General features: G+C 35.2%; 1 protein-coding gene across 1 annotated transcript in view; it reads right to left on the bottom strand.

The window, feature by feature from the left end:
- The window catches only part of LOC123535980 (nuclear pore membrane glycoprotein 210-like), a 92,824-nt gene extending 73,668 nt beyond the window's left edge, over positions 1–19,156 (bottom strand). Inside the window, exons 1-7 of the mRNA XM_053528690.1 lie at positions 18,935–19,156; positions 17,174–17,310; positions 16,901–17,032; positions 16,100–16,202; positions 14,200–14,350; positions 10,430–10,559; positions 9,198–9,326 (exon numbers count right to left, since the gene is read on the bottom strand). Of these exons, the coding sequence (XP_053384665.1) occupies positions 9,198–9,326; positions 10,430–10,559; positions 14,200–14,350; positions 16,100–16,202; positions 16,901–17,032; positions 17,174–17,310; positions 18,935–19,152 (1,000 nt within the window). The 5' untranslated portion in view covers positions 19,153–19,156. The remainder of the gene's footprint in view (positions 1–9,197; positions 9,327–10,429; positions 10,560–14,199; positions 14,351–16,099; positions 16,203–16,900; positions 17,033–17,173; positions 17,311–18,934) is intronic.
- Between the last annotated feature and the right edge of the window lie 474 nt (positions 19,157–19,630).

Genomic DNA, 19,630 nt, shown 5'->3' with positions numbered 1-19,630 from the left:
AGGTCACTAAAAGTAGAAACATTACAATGATGCTACAGACAAAGTTGGATGAAGATCCATCAAGCAGTTCATGAAAAGAAGTCACACTATTAATGAAATGTTTAAATGTGAGTAGCCAAAATCAGTGTAATTTTACACCACATTATCAATGTGGTGAAAATCAATAGTCTCAGCAAAGGTACAATTGATCAGGGGATGGATTTTTTTCCAGATTAGTCACACCATGATGCTACAAAGCAAGTCTGAAGTAATTTTAAACATCAGATTCACAGGAGATGTTTTATTTAAAATGTAAATAAGGAACAGAAATTATTTGGTCATTGTATATGAAAGTTCAACTGTTCTGGGTAAATGTGACCTTGACCTTTGACCTACTGACCTTAAAATAAATAGAGGTCATCTGCTTGTCATGATCAACCTCCCTATTAAGTTTCATCATCCAAAGTCCTAGCATTCTTGGGTTATCATCCTAAAACCATTTAACTGTTCTGGGTCACTGTGACCTAGACCTTTGACCTACTGACACCAACATCAATGGGGGTCATCTGCTGATCATGAAGAGCCTCCCTATCAAGTTTCGTTTTCCTAGGCCCAAGCGTTCTCAAGTTATCGTTCGGAAACTGTTTAACTGTTCTGGGTCACTGTAACCTTGACCTTTGACCTACTGACTTCAAAATTATTAGGAGTCATCTGTAAGTCATGACCAACCTCCCTATAAATTTTCATGATCCTAGGCCTAAGCGTTCTTGAATCATCATTCAGAAACTGTTTTACTGTTCAGGGTCACTGTGACCTTGATCTTTGACCTACTGATCTCAAAATCAATAGAAGTCATCCGCTGGTTACGACCAATCTTCCTATCAACTTTCTTGATCCTAGGTCCATGTGTTCTTGAGATATCATCCAGAAATGTATTGGTCTACATACTGACAGACTGAGTGACAGACATCTGCAAAACAATATACCCCTCATACTTCTAAGGGGGGCATAACAATGGTAGATGATAATGAATAACAGAAAAATGACAATCAGTTTACTGCAGCAAAAGTGTTTAAAGAACCATAATGACTTTGTTTATAACGTGACTGCTACACATCTATTCTTACAGATATAAAACATATCAATCTTTTGTTAAATTTTAATTTCGTTTATTCATTTCTCAATGACCAGGGTTTGAATATTTAAATCACAATAGAAATTATTATTGAATCCTGTTTATGATTAGTTCCCTTTATGGTTCTGACCATATAAATTCAAGTGCAATATTGAAAGTAGTGCTTTTCTAACCAAGAAATTATGCAATTTCTCTATTTGGAGAGATGCTTTCTCTGCTTTTAACACAACATTAAAAGTTTTTTATGTGACTTTAAGTAAGCTAAAATTTTACAAATTAGACTTATCACACATACAATTGTGTCCTGTATTTTGACATACATGAACCTGATAACAGTGATATAACAGACCCCATGATTGTACTGATAATGATCCTGACTTTTTTTCTGACTGCTGAATTTTGATGTGCATTACATTTACAATGTCTGAATTCGCAATGCAAATATTTCTTGCATAAAATAAAACTAAAACCTTTCAATATACAGGTACAAAGGAGTTATGAAATTTCTTTTAACTGTTTAGAACTATGGCAGTGTCGGGACGTAAACTTCCAGATTTCCAATCTTCAGTGTCAAAAGGTTCAGCAGAGGATTTTAACCACGAGTGTGATCCCTGTTTGAATGATGGTCAACATGAAGATGCCCAAGGTTACTGTGTAGACTGCAAAGAATATCTCTGCAAAAACTGCTTTAAATTTCACCAAAAAACCAAGGCTTTAAATCACCATAAACTACTGGACAAAACTAACATAGGTGAATATAAAACTTCTTCAACAACGTCTCAAGTATGCACTGAAAAATGTACAAGACATGCTAACGAGGTAATCAAGTTCTTTTGTCCAGAACACAAGGCACTTGGTTGTCATGACTGCATGACCATGGACCATAGGACATGTAAGATTGACTATATACCCAATAACTGTGCAGGTATAGGGGACAGTGAAGAATACAAGGGGACAATGTGGCTGTTGAATATAAAGTTGAAAGAAATAGATTCCGTAATGAAAAAGGCAAAAGGCAGGGATAAGGAGATTGATGTTTGCTATGACAACCTCATCCAAGAAATTGTCAAATTCCGAAAAGAAATAAATGATCGCTTAGACCAACTGCAAAAACAAATTGAGAAAAAGGCCGACAGAAAGAAATCTAATGATAAACAAGTCATCAAGAAAGTGCTTCAAACATGTACAAATGTTACTGCTGATATGAACAATCTTCAGTCAAACCTAAGTTCTAACAATCAATCAAAACAGAATGGACAACTTTACATCAACATGAAACAAGCTCAATCCAAACTAAAATCAGATGAAATAGAGAAGGCTGAAGAAACTTTAGAAAAGACCAACATGCAATACAGCTTTAAACGTAACAAAAACTTAGAAGATATACTGTCCAAACCAAATATTCTTGGTAGCCTCAACCTATCCAACAACCTAGTCCTGCCACTAAAGAAAGTTGACAAGCTTATCGTAAAAGAATATATAAATGTAAGAACAAAGTCAGATACTAGTCAATGCTGTATTACAGGATGTGCTGTCTTGTCCTCTAACAAACTGGTGCTGGTTGATATAAATAACAGAAAGCTTAAAGTTGTAGAGATACAGAGTAAAACTGTGACAGAAGAGAAAACACTTGACTCCGATCCATGCGACATTGCTGCAATGCCTAGGGACAAGATTGCTGTTACAATGCCAGACAACAGTGAGGTTATCATAATGGAAGTAGCCACTGATCTGTCAACTGTCTGCAAGATTCCAGTTAAATGTTATTGCTATGGTATAACTTATCATCAAGATCATCTCTATGTTGTTTGCCATGACCCTAACAGTGTACTGGTATTGGATACACAAGGTAATGTCCAGAAGACAATCTCCCTGAATAATGACATATTTAATAACCCAGAATATATTGTGGTAAGTGAGGATTCCAGACATATCTATATCAGTGACCGTGGTAGAGACTGTATAGTCAGTATAACAGTACAAGGTGATGTATCAGCTGTATACAAACACGAGAAACATAGTGGACTGAAGGGAATGTTGATGTTAGATGATGGATCATTGCTGGTGTGCTGCTACTGGAATGGCACCATTCATCATATATCAGGAGACTTGAAGCAAGTTCAGATAATGATAGATTGTCTATGGAGACCACAGTCTATATGCTGCAGTGATCATCATGATGAAGTTTATATTGGCTGCTATGGTGAAAAGCTGAAGAGTTACAGTTTTCCCACATGACCCAGTTTTGAGTATGACGTTGTTTTTTCTATTATTTGACATAGTGACCTAGTTTTTGAGCTCATGTGACCCAGTTTTGAACTTGACCTAGATATTATCAAGATAAAAATTCTGATCAATTTTCATGAAGATCCATTGAAAAACATGGTCTCTAGAGAGGTCACAAGGTTTTTCTATTATTTGACCTATTGACCTAGTTTTCGAAGGTACGTGACCCTGTTTTGAACTTTATCTAGATATCATCAAGGTGAACATTCTCACTAACTTTCATGAAGATCTCATGAAAAATATGGCCTCTAGAGAGGTCACAAGGTTTTTTTATTATTTGACCTACTGACCTAGATTTTTAAGGCACGTGACCCAGTTTCAAAATTGACCTAGATATCATCAAGGTGAACATTCTGACCAATTTTCATGAAGATCCATTCAAGATCTCATGAAATATATGGCCTCTAGAGAGGTCACAAGGTTTTTCTATTTTTAGACCTGCTGACCTAGTTTTTGATCGCACGTGACCCAGTTTCAAATTTGACCTAGATATCATCAAGATGAACATTCAGACCAAATTTCATACAGATCCCATGAAAAATATAGCCTCTAGAGAGGTCACAAGGTTTTTCTATTATTTGACCTACTGACCTAGTTTTCGACAGAACGTGACCCACTTTCAAAACTGACCTAGATATCATCAAGGTGAACATTCTGACCAATTTTCATGAAGATCTCATGAAATATATGGCCTCTAGGGAGGTCACAAGGTTTTTCTATTTTTAGACCTACTGACCTAGTTTTTGATCGCACGTGACCCAGTTTCGAACTTGATCTAGATATCATCAAGATGAACATTCAGACCAACTTTCATACAGATCCCATGAAAAATATGGCCTTTAGAGAGGTCACAAGGTTTTTCTATTATTTGACCTACTGACCTAGTTTTTAACGCCACGTGACCCATATTTTGGAACTTGACCTAGATATCATCAAGGTGAACGTTCTGACCAATTTTCATGAAGATCTTATGAAATATATGGCCTCTAGAGAGGTCACAAGGTTTTTCTATTTTTAGACCTACTGACCTAGTTTTTGATAGCACGTGACCCAGTTTCGAACTTGACCTAGATATCATCAAGATGAACATTCTGACCAACTTTCATAAAGATCCCATGAAAAATGTGAGCTCTAGAGTGGTCACAAGCAAAAGTTTACGGACGCACGCACGGACGCACACACGGACGGACGCACGGACGACGGACACCGCGCGATCACAAAAGCTCACCTTGTCACTTTGTGACAGGTGAGCTAATAAAATGTAAATATCTACTGCAGTTCCCTAGTATGAAAATCAACTTTCTCTAATACTTTAATATGTAAATAATCTTTACTTGCTTTGTTAAAACAACAAAACTGAGATAAAGTGTCTACCTTTGTCATAAATAACAACAGGTGTTTAAATTATTAATAAATACTTTTAAATAATTTAACATTGCACTGAAACAGTCCTATAAACAATGAAAAAGAAATGTTTTCTCATTTGAAATATGAATTTCATACAGGTAAACTATATTTCAGAATCTGTATTCTGTTTTTATCACATCAATGACACTGTATTTTGTTCATTTATAGTTTTCTAGAGGCCATTTAAAAAGATCTACTTTAGTAAACAAACTATATGCAAAATATTCATTTAAAAGTACATTGCATTGTATTGTTGACTTTTATTTTTTAAAGTTTCTGTAGGAATAAGCTAAACAAAACCCCAGTTTCAAAGACATATGGACCATACTATGTCCTGTCTAGAAATATATTGTATGGTCATGTGGAACAACTGCCAATTATTTGACTGCAGGAGCAAATTAGAATATAGAATACACAATAAAGTTTTTATATGATACTGTAAAAACAATTATTTTTCTACATCTGTACTGCATAATTTAATGTAAACTTTCATTTTTCATTTATCCCATGAATATTATATATCATTATTTATCAGAAATAAATATCTTTTTATCTCATTGATGTGTTGCTTTACATTGTTTTCTATTCATCTACATTTGTGTAGGTACAGTATAGGTTATACATGCAAAAGGCTACTGCCAGTTTCACTGGTGGGGAAAAGAACATGTGCTCATAAATCTTCAATATGCTGAGCACCAGCTATAACACTGGTGGCCTAGTATTTTATCACAAGTCAGCCACAAAACCTAGTCATATGAAAAAAAATCAATCCCAGTAAAGCTTAAATAAATTTTGGTTGATACCATAACCTCTACAAAGAAAACAAGAGCTGTCTATAAAACAGCGCGCTCGACTTTTCTCAGCACTTGACTCTGAATTAGAGCTATGCCAGTAAAAAAAATCCAAGATAAAAAGAGACACTTAATACTGTCAAAATTCAAATCAGAGTTATGGGAATTGTGTCTCCTGGTGTAGACTTTGATTGTAAATAACTATTCTGAGTTTCAAGTCAAAAGTTTTAATAGTAACACAGATATTTGACTTTATCAATAATTTTAACAAAAAATTCTATGTTAAAAAGGGGCATAATTCTGTCAAAATTCAAATCAGAGTTATGGAGATTGTTTCTCCTGGTGAAGACTTTGATATAAATAAGTATTTTAAGTTTCAAGTCAAAAGCTTTGATAATAACAGAGATATTTGACTTTATCAAAAACTTTAACCAACGCTGACACCGACACCAAGCCGAATGCAATAGCTCTACTTTTTCTTCGAAAAGTCAGCTAACAAGGAACAGTGCTGTCAAATTATTCTAAAAGCAAACCAGCCATTTCAGAAAAGATTTTCAAAGTTTGTCATACAGGACAAATTAGCCAGGCCCTTGGTGGCCATGCTTTTTAATGAAACAGATTGATTTAAAGGAGTTTAGTAAAGTGTCACCATGGGAGACTGCTACAGAATTATCTTTTTATTTTCTAATTAAACTTGTAGTTAAAGGCGTTTGCTAAAGTTTCTGTACTAGGGATGTGCAAAATATTTATCAATAACAGAATTTCTTCAAACTCAAGCTACTGAAGGACAATCATCTAAGAAACAAAGATACAAAGGTATGCATTCAATGTCATTTCCCCCAAAAAATGCCGTTTTCAAGGGCAGCTATCTTTTTCAATACTGGTGACCTATGACTTTGATTGCATATTTTTGCATATTTAGAAGACCGTCCTTCAATATGTAAAGTTTGATGAAATGCTGTTACTGGTAAATGTTCCGCCCATATCATATACAGAAACTGTAGCGAACACCTTTAAAGGAATGTTGTAGAGGGTCACCTAAGGAACATTACTGTCAAACTATTTTAAAATCAGGCAAGTGGTTTAAGAGGAGCAGATTTTCTAACTTTTCTGTGGTAATACACTTGGGACCATGTCTTTGAACAAAACAGAATGATTTGAAGAAATTTGGTAGTAGGTCACCAAAGAAATACTTCTGTGAAATTATTTCAAAACCAGACCAGTGGTTTCTGAGAAGAATATTTTTTTGTCAGTTACCATGACATCCAGAATTCAGCACAGATGACCTTGATTGAAGGAAACTGAAGTTTTGATTAAATTGACAATAGTGGTTTAGAAGCTGTTTTTCAACAAAATTATGGACCGATGGACTAAAGACAGAAATCCAAGGATCTTCAAAGCTCAACATGAGCACGTTGTATTCAGGTGAGCTAAAAACTTTAAGACTGGACAAGCTGAATAACATTCCTATAACGTTTCATGACCCGAGGTCAACTATTTATGTAGAGATTTACCCTAAGCCCTCTTTACACAAGGGAAACAATCTATTTGTAGAGTGAAATTGTTGAGTGATCTTAATCCTGTCCATCTTATATCAATGCGAAGTAAGATGGCTGTCTATGTTACCTGCTATATAGAGTAACACACTCATGCATCTAACAGTTTTGAAATTGTATTCTTTGATTTTCTAATATTTCTAGATATTTTCCCAATACTTTGAGGCACACATATGGATAGCAGAGATTGTTCTATTTCCAGCTGTAAATTTTCAATCTATTTTACTTTGTGAAATTCTGTGAAATTCTGTGGATTTTGACAAATTTCACCACAAAAAATGTCACACTTTCCCCAGGGCATTAACTTAATTATCTTTTCAAGATATGCAAGATACAGATTCAGAAGGAGGGATAAACGTACAGACAGATGTACCTGGACAGTTCACCCCTCCCAAATCAATCCGTACAAAAAAATATTTTTGAGGCACAAAGAAGGTTTAAGACCTTAACCACAGCTGAGACACAAAAGCATATGCATGTACAGAAGCTCACACATACGAACTGTATGTCCCACATTATTTATGTTTGGGGCCTGAGGAAATTTATCACCAAACATTTCCCAATTCATACTGGTATCTAAAACTTCTGAAAGCAGGGCCTCAGCTGCAGTTTGCCAATGTTGTGATGGTGACTCAACTTTTTCTAAAAGTTATATTTATTCCTGGATGATAATGTCAAGTAATTTTTATTTTTAAAAGTTAAGATTTTACTTTGTTGGGTTTAACATCGCACCAACACAATTATAGGTCATAAGGCAACTTTCCAGCTTTGATGGTGGGGTAAGACCCCAGGTGCCCCTTCGTGCATTATTTCATCACGAGCAGGCACCTGGGTAGAAGCATCGACCTTCCTAAAGCCAGCTGGATGGCTCCCTCACATGAAGAATTCAAAGCCCAAAATGAGGCTTGAACCCACATCGATGAGGGAAAAGTTTAGAAAATTACAGGCATTTTGAATAGAATTCTTTCAGACACTTCTGAAATTCATATAGCAGGATTTAGCCCATAAGATGAAAATATTCCCACTGACACAGAAGAAGCCTTGAATGTTGAATTTACCATGTATAACATGTCTTTTTTAAAGAACCATAATAATTTCATGCCCGAGTTTTTGACCGGCCTATTCAGGACCACAATGGAAATAAGGGGTTTCACATTCCCCTTTTTTGTGTCATCCTGCGTATATGAATATATGTCCTGGTACATTTTTTTTCTGCAGTTTTTGGTATTTTAAGTTAGTAATGTTTCTAATTGTCTTTCAATATGTTTTAATTTCTAGTCATTGTATATGTGATATTTGAAATTTGTTTTAATTTTATGTTGTACCATTCCATGTGTTTTATATACTGAAATAAATCAAGCCAAAAAAAAAAAAAATCAATTCGTACTGTTGCATTAAAACTGAAATTACAGCAAACTATTCTGCTGTTACTGAAACACTGACGATAGGATATAGGTGATCTTTGATGGAATGTGGTCCATATTGTCGAAATTGCAGAAAAATCAGTATTACTTAAGCAAATCTATGCTTTTGTGTAGATTATTGGCCACACTGATACTGTAATGATACTGTAATGCTGGCTATGATTTTAGTATCGTAACTTTTCCAAGGATACACCCTATCTGGTTTGCTTTAGTTTTGTTGGGTTTAACATCGCAACTACACAATTTTAGGTCATATGGTGACTTTCCAGCTTTAATGGTGAAAGGAGATCCCATGTGCCCCTCCATGCATTATTTCATTATTGGCGGGCATCAGGGTAAAACCAGCCCTGTTTGGACACTATCGCAATTTATCAATAATTCAACGTACAGTAAAACCTGCTTTAGCAGTCACCTCTATTAAGCAGCCAACCTGTCTTAAGCAGCCAATGTCTCATTTCCAAAAATGGTAATTCATTCTATAGATTACCTGCATTAAACAGCCATCTGCTGTAAGCAGCCACTTTTTCCTAGTCTATTGGCTGGCTGCTTAAAACAGGTTTTACTGTATTGATTTTACATTTCTACTGGCATACATGAAGTGCTATATCAGAAAGGATACTCTTATCTATCAGTTTGACTTCAGTTTCTCCGAGTTCTAAAGCTGTAGCTACAGATGTAGCGGCGTCCAAGGTTCCAATGGTTCCATCTACAACCTCCAGAGAATACTGGGAAGACGGCATCTGTATCGCTGAAAAAACATTAGCTAGCAATGATGTCTGTAATCCTACAAACTCAAGCATGAAATTAAATTTTCAGTGTTAGTGGGTCAACAATTTTTCCTGCAATTACTTGTTCAACATTTGGGTTATTCAACACTACTTTGAAAACAGGAAAAGAGTGGTTGTATATAAACATCTGCACCCAATATGGGTTACTTGAATGTAAAGGTAAAGTTGAAAAGGGAAGTCTTAAGAATCACTAGCCATAATTCAGAACCAAAGTGGAAAAGTCCTGATCCTGTGGTATGTACTATTTACACTGTAACTGTCATGATACTGACTTACAAAATGAAGAACTCTTCAAAGGAATCATTTACTTGTATGTCGGACAAAGGAAGAAATTCTATATCCTAAGCCAGGTCTCAAAGGCGGTAAGGTTCAAATGTTTTTAACTTCAGCACTCTGCTAAGGAGTTCAATATAGATATAAACAATATAGAAAATCTAAGGTGATACTAACCAACTACAGAATTCTGTCTGACCTTATCCATTATATATTTGACTGAAGCACATTTCAGTATATATTCATGCAGAGGGCAGACCATTTGATTCATTACAATATACTTACCAACTACAGAATTCTATCTGATCGGTTCCACTTTGTATCAAGTTTCAGTTACAATATACTTACCGACTACAGAATTCTAACTGATCTGTTCCACTTTGTATCAAGTTTCAGTCACAATAGACTTACCAACTACAGAATTCTGCCTGATCTGTTCCACTTTGTATCAAGTTTCAGTCACAATAGACTTACCGACTACAGAATTCTGTCTGATCTGTTCCACTTTGTATCAAGTTTCAGTTACAATAATACTTACCAACTACATAATACTGTCTGATCTGTTCCACTTTGTATCAGGTTTCAGTTACAATATACTTACCAACTACATAATTCTGTCTGATCTGTTCCACTTTGTATCAGGTTTCAGTTACAATATACTTACCAACTACATAATTCTGTCTGATCTGTTCCACTTTGTATCAGGTTTCAGTTACAATATACTTACCAACTACAGAATTCTGTCTGATCTGTTCCACTTTGTATCAGGTTTCAGTTACAATATACTTACCAACTACAGAATTCTGTCTTATCTGTTCCACTTTGTACTTGACTGTTGCGTATTTGAGTATATATGCTTCAGGAGGGCTGATCATCAAGTTTGCAATCACCATTAATCTTACACTGCTGTGATCCACTTTCTAAAATATTACAGGATTGATACCAAACATCATGCAAATAAATACATACTGTGTATCAACCCATAAAGTTCAACCAAAAAGAATTTATAGCTTCTTAATTCTTATTATAAACCCAAAGCCAGATTTTGAGCCAACAATGATGAGGGCAAGAAATTTTAAGTCAGCCCCTTGAACCTCTCAGCCACAGGAACTCCTGATGATCTGACAACACCTAGTTTGTTTTCCACTTGTGATTCATGTGGGGAAGATGTCATTTACTTGCAGATAACAAATTAATACTGGTACAGAATCTAGGAATACCATTTAATTCACTTTAATCACTTTAAAACTGATACATTTGCAGGGTTGTCAATAAGTTTTTGTTGAACAGGCTGAAATAGAAAAGTAGGCGGCCAGCTAGGGGGGTCCGGGGGCATGCCCCCCCTAAAAATTTTGAAATTCAGCGCTTCATTTCCTGCATTTTGGGGCATTTTGGAAGCATTTAAGAACATCTTTTCCACTGCATTTTTAAATACAATTTACCCTTATTTTCACATTTTTATGAGCTCACCTGGTAAATTTGGAGATAATAATAAAAACGAGTTTACACGTTCTTGAATGCATTTTTCAAGTCCTGAAATGCTAATATCTAACTTGTCACCACACTTCAACTCTTTGTTGTACTTCTTTGCAAAATCAAACAGTTATTGCACTACTGTATATCTAAATTCAAAACTCTACTGAGAATTAAACCTGTACTCATATTTCTTTTGTGGGGAACAAGATTTCCCAGATGAATTTTTACAATCTGGCATGACAAAAAATGTCAATGTTAGAACCATCAAAACAAAATGTACAGAGTTAGAAATAATACAAGTTTATGCATAAAAAATTAACTGTTTGATTCTCATCCTCGCCTATCCGTATCCAAAACCCCTAGCCTCGATTTTTTATTGATCAAAATCCAGATATCCAAAATTGTATGTCCGGATACTGTTACACTTTCGTAGACATTGACCAAATCTCCAGTTTAAAGGATGTGTTTGACAAATTATGGTGGTGCAAAGACAGTTTAACAGCATCTGACAGGATCTGATATAAAAAATTACCATGACATTTCATCTTATTAAAATGATTTAAGAGAAATATTTATCAAAAATCGGCCGGCTGATACCGCGACAACTACTGTACTTTCGATTTCAAAAACTTATAGAAAAAAGGTAAGCCAATATATATTTTCTAATCTAAATTTGATTGTGATTAATAATTTTTTTTTATAGAAATTAAATATCTGTCTCAGTTGTCACACATTATAATCAACACCTGGCTTTGTTATACAATGCAATAAGCAGCACTCGACAGGGGTAATTAAATAGGTGTGAAAAATATCCGAAAATTGTTGTTTACAGATTAGTTATGAGCGAAGTTGGATTATAAAATATAAAGGTCATTTAGGAGCTTGTGGATAATTTCTTTGGTTTGTTTTTTGTTGTCTTTTCTTTTAAATCGGGACCGTCATTCATGATTTCTTGGAAATTATCGCGGATGTCCCGTCACTCTTTCTTCCGAAGTTTTTGCTACAAAATGTAACTTTGACACTACGATAACTGATGAATAATTTTTCATATAGATCTCTAATATTAATTCAGTCCGTGAAACATGATTTTCATCTATTTGACGTTAGCTTGGATTTCATCAATTGTGACGTACGTATATCATCATTTGTAAAGGCGGAGCTTAAATAGTTTTGCCGATAAAATACGTCACGCGTTCTACATCCACAGCTGTCATTGGTTTATCGCGTGTTTTAACTCAAGTCAAAGATCGACAGGCACGTGGCAGTGTATGAAATACACCATGACATGTCGCTCGGCAATTAAGATTGAACATCGCCCGCGATGACACGCTGTGTATTATGAACAGAAACGGCCGCGGGTAATATCGATTTTTAGACTGGATGGAGAGTTCTTTATACAAATTATATTTTCGTGACAGAATCGTGAAAAAAACTTTAAAAATACTATAATCGGCGGGTTAATGTTTTTAGGCCCGATTTTTTTTTTTTTTTTTTTTTTTTTCGAATTTGAACCGGCCCAAATGCCATTTGAACCGTCCATTTCGGCCGGCGGCCGGTTCTTATTGACAACCCTGCATTTGACAATCTGTGTTAATTCAGAACTATCCATCCATGTCATGATAATTGTTGAGCAAAATATTTACCAGGGTTCTCGCCAGGCTGTTATCGCCTGTCGCGTGCGACATGCCTTCAGACTTTGAGTTGTACATTCGACATCCCTTATTTCCCCCGTCATCCCTTAATTGCCGAAGCGACATGTCATAAAATCCAATAAACACCCCGATTAATCCGTTAGTGTATTCGAAAAGCTTCCACGTGCTTACCCGGTAAAGCGATGCGTTAAGATAACCGACAAACCAATGACAGCTTCCTATGTGGAACGTGTGACGTAAATTTCATCGTAGCTCCGCCTTTAAATCCTTTGACAGGTGGTATCTTGTGATGTGTACACGAAAGTGACTGTTTTCGCAAGTTTTAAGATTATACATGTCATTAGATATAATGACCGATGATTCAACAATTATCGTCCGAATATTTTTCGCAATCAAGGAAAGATAATGTAAGGAATTAAGTCAAAAATTGTGCAACACGGTAAAATGCTTTGAACAATTATCGCCGTAATATTTAATGTTTTTCACATGTATGAAATGTGTTTTCTCGGGCGGAATATCGAAAAGACAATGCAAGAATTAATGTTTTCTGTCGTCACTTTCAAAATAGAACTTTTAGAGAAAAGTTTGAAATACCCTCCGTGCATTATTTCATCACGAACGGACACTTTGGTAGAACCACTGACCTTCCGTAAGCCCTCACATGAAGAATTCAACGCCCCGAGTGAGGCTCGAACCCACATCGATGAGGGGCAAGTGATTTGAAGTCAGCGACCTTAACCACTCGGCCACGGTCACAATTTCAGAATCCCTCCCAGCCACACCAAATGGCCAAAGGCATTGATCCAAAATGGAAACCAGCGTTTCCCTGGATGACAGTCTCAGATAGTGTTGTTTTACATGTATGTACAACAAACAGTGGACATTTTCAAAAACTTAAAATGGATAAGTTTTCAGCAAATAAACTCCACAGGAATAGAAGACATAAACTTTAAACAAATAGATCTGTGTGCAGTGCTAAAATTGTGTTGTTTTATTTACAATAAATAGTAAATGAACATTTTTAGCAACTTCAAATTGATAAACTTTTAATTGTCATTCAGCAAATAAACTCCATAGGATCTTTTATGACCCAATATCTTTATGTGTTCTTGTTGTGCATGTAAATGATGCTTATTAATCACTGAAAATACCACTATGTTTTTCACTCTGAAATGCACCAGAATGCACTAAAATGAGTTGTAGTAACGCAAAATTTTCTGGGGTAACCCCCATACCCCCCATGCGGGAGGGGACACCACTCCCGCACCCACCCCTTTGTTCATCAAAAAATATCCTTCTGCAACATGCCTTCAAAAAATCCTGGCTAGAACCCTGTTTACATTACTTAAAATCAAAAGTCATTTCAACTTTTTTTCAGAAAGATACTTAGAACTACCATCTAGACAAATAATTTCTGGTCTTAAATATTTACGGCATAAGATGTGTCCCTGAGTTTTGCCCAGACATAGGCACTTCCTGTCCTGACTCCTTCCACGAGAATGATGTCCCCTTGACGTCCCCGCTCTTCTATCTTCTCAATGTGGGGTGGAGTGGTGTAATGTGATTCACTGAACTTTAAAATCCTAGAAAAATTGTAACTTTGTTAAACATTTTGAGAGAGGGAAGAACACAAGATATAGTTGCTATAGCAATAATAATAATAAGAAGACGAAGACATATCCACAAAGCAACATTTTCAAGTTAATTTTAGCAATCCTATAGTAAAAATAAATTTAATGCTCAGTCTTCCTAATTTTATTCTGTTAAAGCATTCATATTTAATGCAGTAACATTGTAGGGATAATGCATGTTTTATGTGTTATAATATCTGCTGAATCACGAGGAACTGGCAGGTGCCATTGCCCGGCAGATGTTAAAACATGAAATGAACATGCACTAACACTATTCTAGCATTAAACTTGTAAAAAGCTAGAAAATGAACATATTGTCCATCAACTTCATAATAAGCAAACAAAATGTGCCAAATTTCAGCACTGTTTTATCATACTGGCATCATGTCCTATCCGTTATGGGGTTTAAATACTTTTATTTTTCGCCATGGAACACCCATATGTATAATGGTGTGTTAACAGCATGTGGGCAAGAAAATCTACAATTTACTGTCCTGTTAAATCACCCCTTGAAAACAACAAAACAGCATGTGGGCAAGAAAATCTACAATTTACTGTCCTGTTAAATCACCCCTTGAAAACAACAAAACAGCAGTTTTAAGCTAAAACTTTTTTTTCCCAAAAAAGACATATCTGTAATAGATATATCTGTGAATACAGTACAATCGCGATCCTACGAAAAGACAAGGGACCGGCCATTTTTTCGTAATATCGCATTTTCATTTGAGCGTAGCATAGGAAATTTCGCTATACAACACCTTAATATCTACACATCGTAACCTGTGATATTTAAACATGTGATTTTCGTGTACACCAATTTTATAGGTACATCTGGGTTTACTACAAATCTTATTTGAATCTGACTTCAAGATGGTATCTAGAATGTAAAACAGATTGGTTTTTTTCCCTTCACTTTTTATTCACTGTACATAAAAAATATACAGGGTACATTGTTGCACGAGAAAAATAATCGCAATTACATATTTGGATACCTTCAGCTACCCTTTACTGAATTGTTTGGTATAATAAAACGGCATAATACAGAAGATCAGGACTTAAAAAGTTTTTTCTTTTCTTTATGCAGTGATTGTGTATACATAACGAAGCAAGTGTGACTGGTATGCCATCTGATCTGATATTTATAGGAGAAAAAATTAACCACTTAACTTGTGTTATAGTGTTCAGCGGATGCATTTCAAATTTAATTACCAAGTTTTTACACTTTAATACTGTTTACACCCAGCTAAATGATAGTGATGCTTTCCACTCCAAAGCGTTTTCAAGTCTTTATGGAAGGTGTGAAAACTTAGACGATACAGGTATTCGTAAAATCGCATCTAAAACTTGTTGAAAACAGGCTTAAAAGGCATAACAATACATTCGTAGGAGCGCATTTTTCATAAAATTGCATTTTCGTAAAACCGCGACTTTGTTACATAGAAATAAGAAGGAAAGCAGCCAGTACCACACCACCTTTTCATAGTATACCTGTATTTCATTAAATTGTGATTCGTAGCTTCGCGAATGCACTGTAGTTTATAGCCTTTCACTGGCTCATAACAATTCCAAACATTTTTTATTTAAAAAAAGCTTTTAAATGAAAAATATAATTTTTGACTACAGGTACATACATGTATATGAAACGTTTAACATGTCGACATTATTTTAAAATCTCATCAAAAATGCCGAGTTCATGAATACCTGAGAATAGAATTGGCATCAACAATGTCGTCATGACCACCTGTAGTGTCCGAGTGAAGACTCCACTGGAACTCTAAGCCTTGCAAGCTAGAAAACACGTTACCTGAAACAAGAAATAACAAGACCAACCTAAAGACAGCCTGTGGAAATAGCATCTCAATGAAAACTATCTTCTAAGTAAATTTCTTATCATGAAATTGGTTAACCTAAATAAATATGAAACAGACAAACACTGTCCACCCTTATCATGCTGAGCAAAATTGATTCTGTCTTTCCGGCCGGTGTAGATCATGATCAGCCTTCACATCAATGCAGTCTGATCATGATCTGCACTGTTTGCCATTCATTCAGTACAAATGTATCTTTCTTGTATGCACCCCTTTTAACAGTTAATGGTTCTGTCCAAAGTGAAAGATAGACAAGTTTATTATAGAAATTTAGCAGGGTAAGGGTCAATTTGTTGTGTTTAAGGCCATACCAATGCAATCCATATCGTATTGCAACTTTCCAGCTTTTAATGAACAACTAATTGGCCCCTCTAACCATTACTTGCAAGAAATTCAAACAAGAGTTATCTAAGTTGGTAGACTGAATCATTTTGTTCTAAAATGTTATTTACAGGTATATTGTACTAAAAATTAAATTATATATTAATTGTGAAACATCTGATATATAAAGTTTGATATAGACCTAGATATGTTTCCACTTTAAAAACCAATCTAGACAAATATAACAATTTTAACACCAGTTGATGTACAAAAGTCTGTATAATAATTATCATGAACAATGTATGAACCGTACCTTCTAAATCATAGCCTCGTACCATCATTTCCTCGGGAGAATCCTCAAGGTACAACAGACGTGTTGTGGTCTCAATCTCAATACGATGTAACGTATCAACTATGACAATACATTTCAACACCTCTCCAGTCACTGAAAAAAAACAACTATACACAAATAAAGTGTATGTGTACATGTAGCTAAAGTCAATCTACCACTCTCATGAGAAAATTATATGTAATAAATCAATATTAATAGAAAATAGATAGACTTAAGATCCCGAAAAGACCAAACCTTTATTTTCGACCATTACAATAGATGTCTTTCTCATGGAGGACTTGGACACTGCCGAAATCTCCGCTGTAAGTGCGCATTCATTATCAGTACTGTTGATCAGTTGTAGCGTTGCCACATCTAACCTACTGCTACGCCTGCAATGTACAAACAAGTATTTCAAATAAGTTCCAGTGGAAGAAAATGAAATGCAATGATCATATTATAAAACAATTAACAGTGGTGTCAGGATACAGTATTAGATCATAGTCCAAAGGAGTCTGAAATTCTATCAATGGGACTCCAGAGTTCATCTTCAAACAAATTAAACCCCTTTAATATCACTATCTAATGTAAACAAAAAAAAGAGGCATGTTACTAATTCATTATACTTTTCATAAACAAATTGATCGTGGGATGCCTAGAAAAACATACATATAGAGAGAAAAGGCAGTAAGCGAGTTACTGGACGAGTGGACGTCCAGAACACAGGCTAGGTATCCAGTTACTGGACAGCTAGACACTGTCAAAGAAAAATGGTAAAGTAAAAGAACAAGGTGAGTCTATGACATTCCATTTTATGAAATTATGGCGGTACAGATTTCTGGCATAAATTTTGGTTAGGTCTCAATACGAGTTCATTTCAACTCAGAGATCCATAACACTTAACAGCATAATATATCTGTCTATATGTCTGCTCAATTTTTTTAGCTTGCAAGTTGAGTACAGCGTACATGAGCATTTTTAATTGTAATAGAATGTCAAGTACCTGCTTAATGGCTCCCTAACAGCCTAATTTGACATGACAAGTAAAAGCTAGCTGCTTTAAGGTCTTTAACATCACTATCAGTGGCATACTGTTAACTGATAATAAGGTGTCAAAAGATTCTGTTTGATATTTTGGTTAACAAACCTAATTATGTCACACTTTAATGGCTATTATAAATTTGTACTCTGGATCTGTCCCAGGTTTTAAATGTATAGTTCAAAATATTTCTGGTGTACAGTGAAGAAAAAAGGCAATTATTCCATTAGACAGTTCAATAAAATCATAAAACAATCTATTAGAGAACTGTTATAACCTGTGTAAATTACAGCCTATGACTTTGTATGTATTATGTTTTTTTCAAGTGATACAGAAAATAATGCCTAAGTAATGCTAAGCATTAGCATTACTAACTTTGGCATTAAATTAGCATTATTTTTAATGCTAAAATTGTGGCATTAATCATCACATGGCATTATTTAAAAAAAAATAATGCATTACTAATGCATTAGCATTAGCAATACTACAACCCTGATGCAGAGTACAAGAGAATATTATTTGTCTAAGTGCTAGTACTGTGTGTTACATTTGAAATCTACTTCTTGTTACAATGTACATACGGTAATTCTACTTTCATAAAAGTGACAGTATTAAAAATGTCAATTATTAGGGCAAGTGACTGTTCACTAAGAGCAAGACGATTTTACTGGCTACTAGTCCTGCAGGGCGAGTGGTGTGATTTTTTTTTTACACCCCTGGATATGTAACCATATCTTTAGTAAGTAACAGGTATCATTACTTATTCATTAGGAAATCTATTACCGGACAGCTAAAACGTAGGCTAGGTGTCCTGTTACCGAATGCTAGACACTTCCAAAAAAACTTACCTTTACATAAAAAGATATATGTTCTTAATTCTAGATAGGATGTGTTACCCTAATGTAACGGTTTGTAAATAACTTCTGATTAAAAACTAACATCACTAACATTGAATTTTACCCCACCCACTATTTTACCATGTGTAACAGCTTGGACTCCGCGATTCTTCTCGTGTTAGGTTGATCTTTAGTGTGAAATTCGTCACAACGGAGCTGTGGTATGGTAACAACACTTTTGGGTCGCTAAGTCTTGCTCCATCTGCTAGTATTACAAACGTCAGCACTGAACTAACCACAAAACAGTGCATTTTCCAGTTGAAAAATGCCGCCATAATTTTTACTATGGGCGCAGCCATCTTGGATCCAGCTGCCATGAAGATTAGAATGCGACAAACATTTTTTTCTACGGCAACGTTTGAAACCGACAAAATTATCATGTATCTAGCGGTATGGGTTTGGCTCACATAAGGGGTAAAGTAGTAAGACCGTTAATATTCAGTCAGACAGGATGTTGAAAAATTCCAATTCAGACAACTAATTGATCCCTGTGTTTATAATAGAATAGAATATTGTTTTATATTACCAATCATGGGTCACATTACATGACATTATATAATCAACGTGATGATCGATAAAGTATTTGGAGGAAATAATAATATTAGTTACACAAATAAGGCATGATTCGTACTGGTGTGAAAATAACTAACTAAGGCTTAATTATTCTAACAGTGCCTACTACAAGGTTTCTCCCCCCACCCCCAAACAAAATAGTATACCCAATATGTTTCATGTTAAAAATGAGAAATTAATTGTATGATAACTTAATTGCTCATT

The sequence above is a fragment of the Mercenaria mercenaria genome, chromosome 17, assembly GCF_021730395.1.
Source record: "Mercenaria mercenaria strain notata chromosome 17, MADL_Memer_1, whole genome shotgun sequence".
In the NCBI taxonomy this organism is placed as follows: domain Eukaryota; kingdom Metazoa; phylum Mollusca; class Bivalvia; order Venerida; family Veneridae; genus Mercenaria; species Mercenaria mercenaria.
The sequence above is the reverse complement of the archived record's forward strand: the minus strand, read 5'-3'. Positions and strand labels throughout refer to the sequence as shown.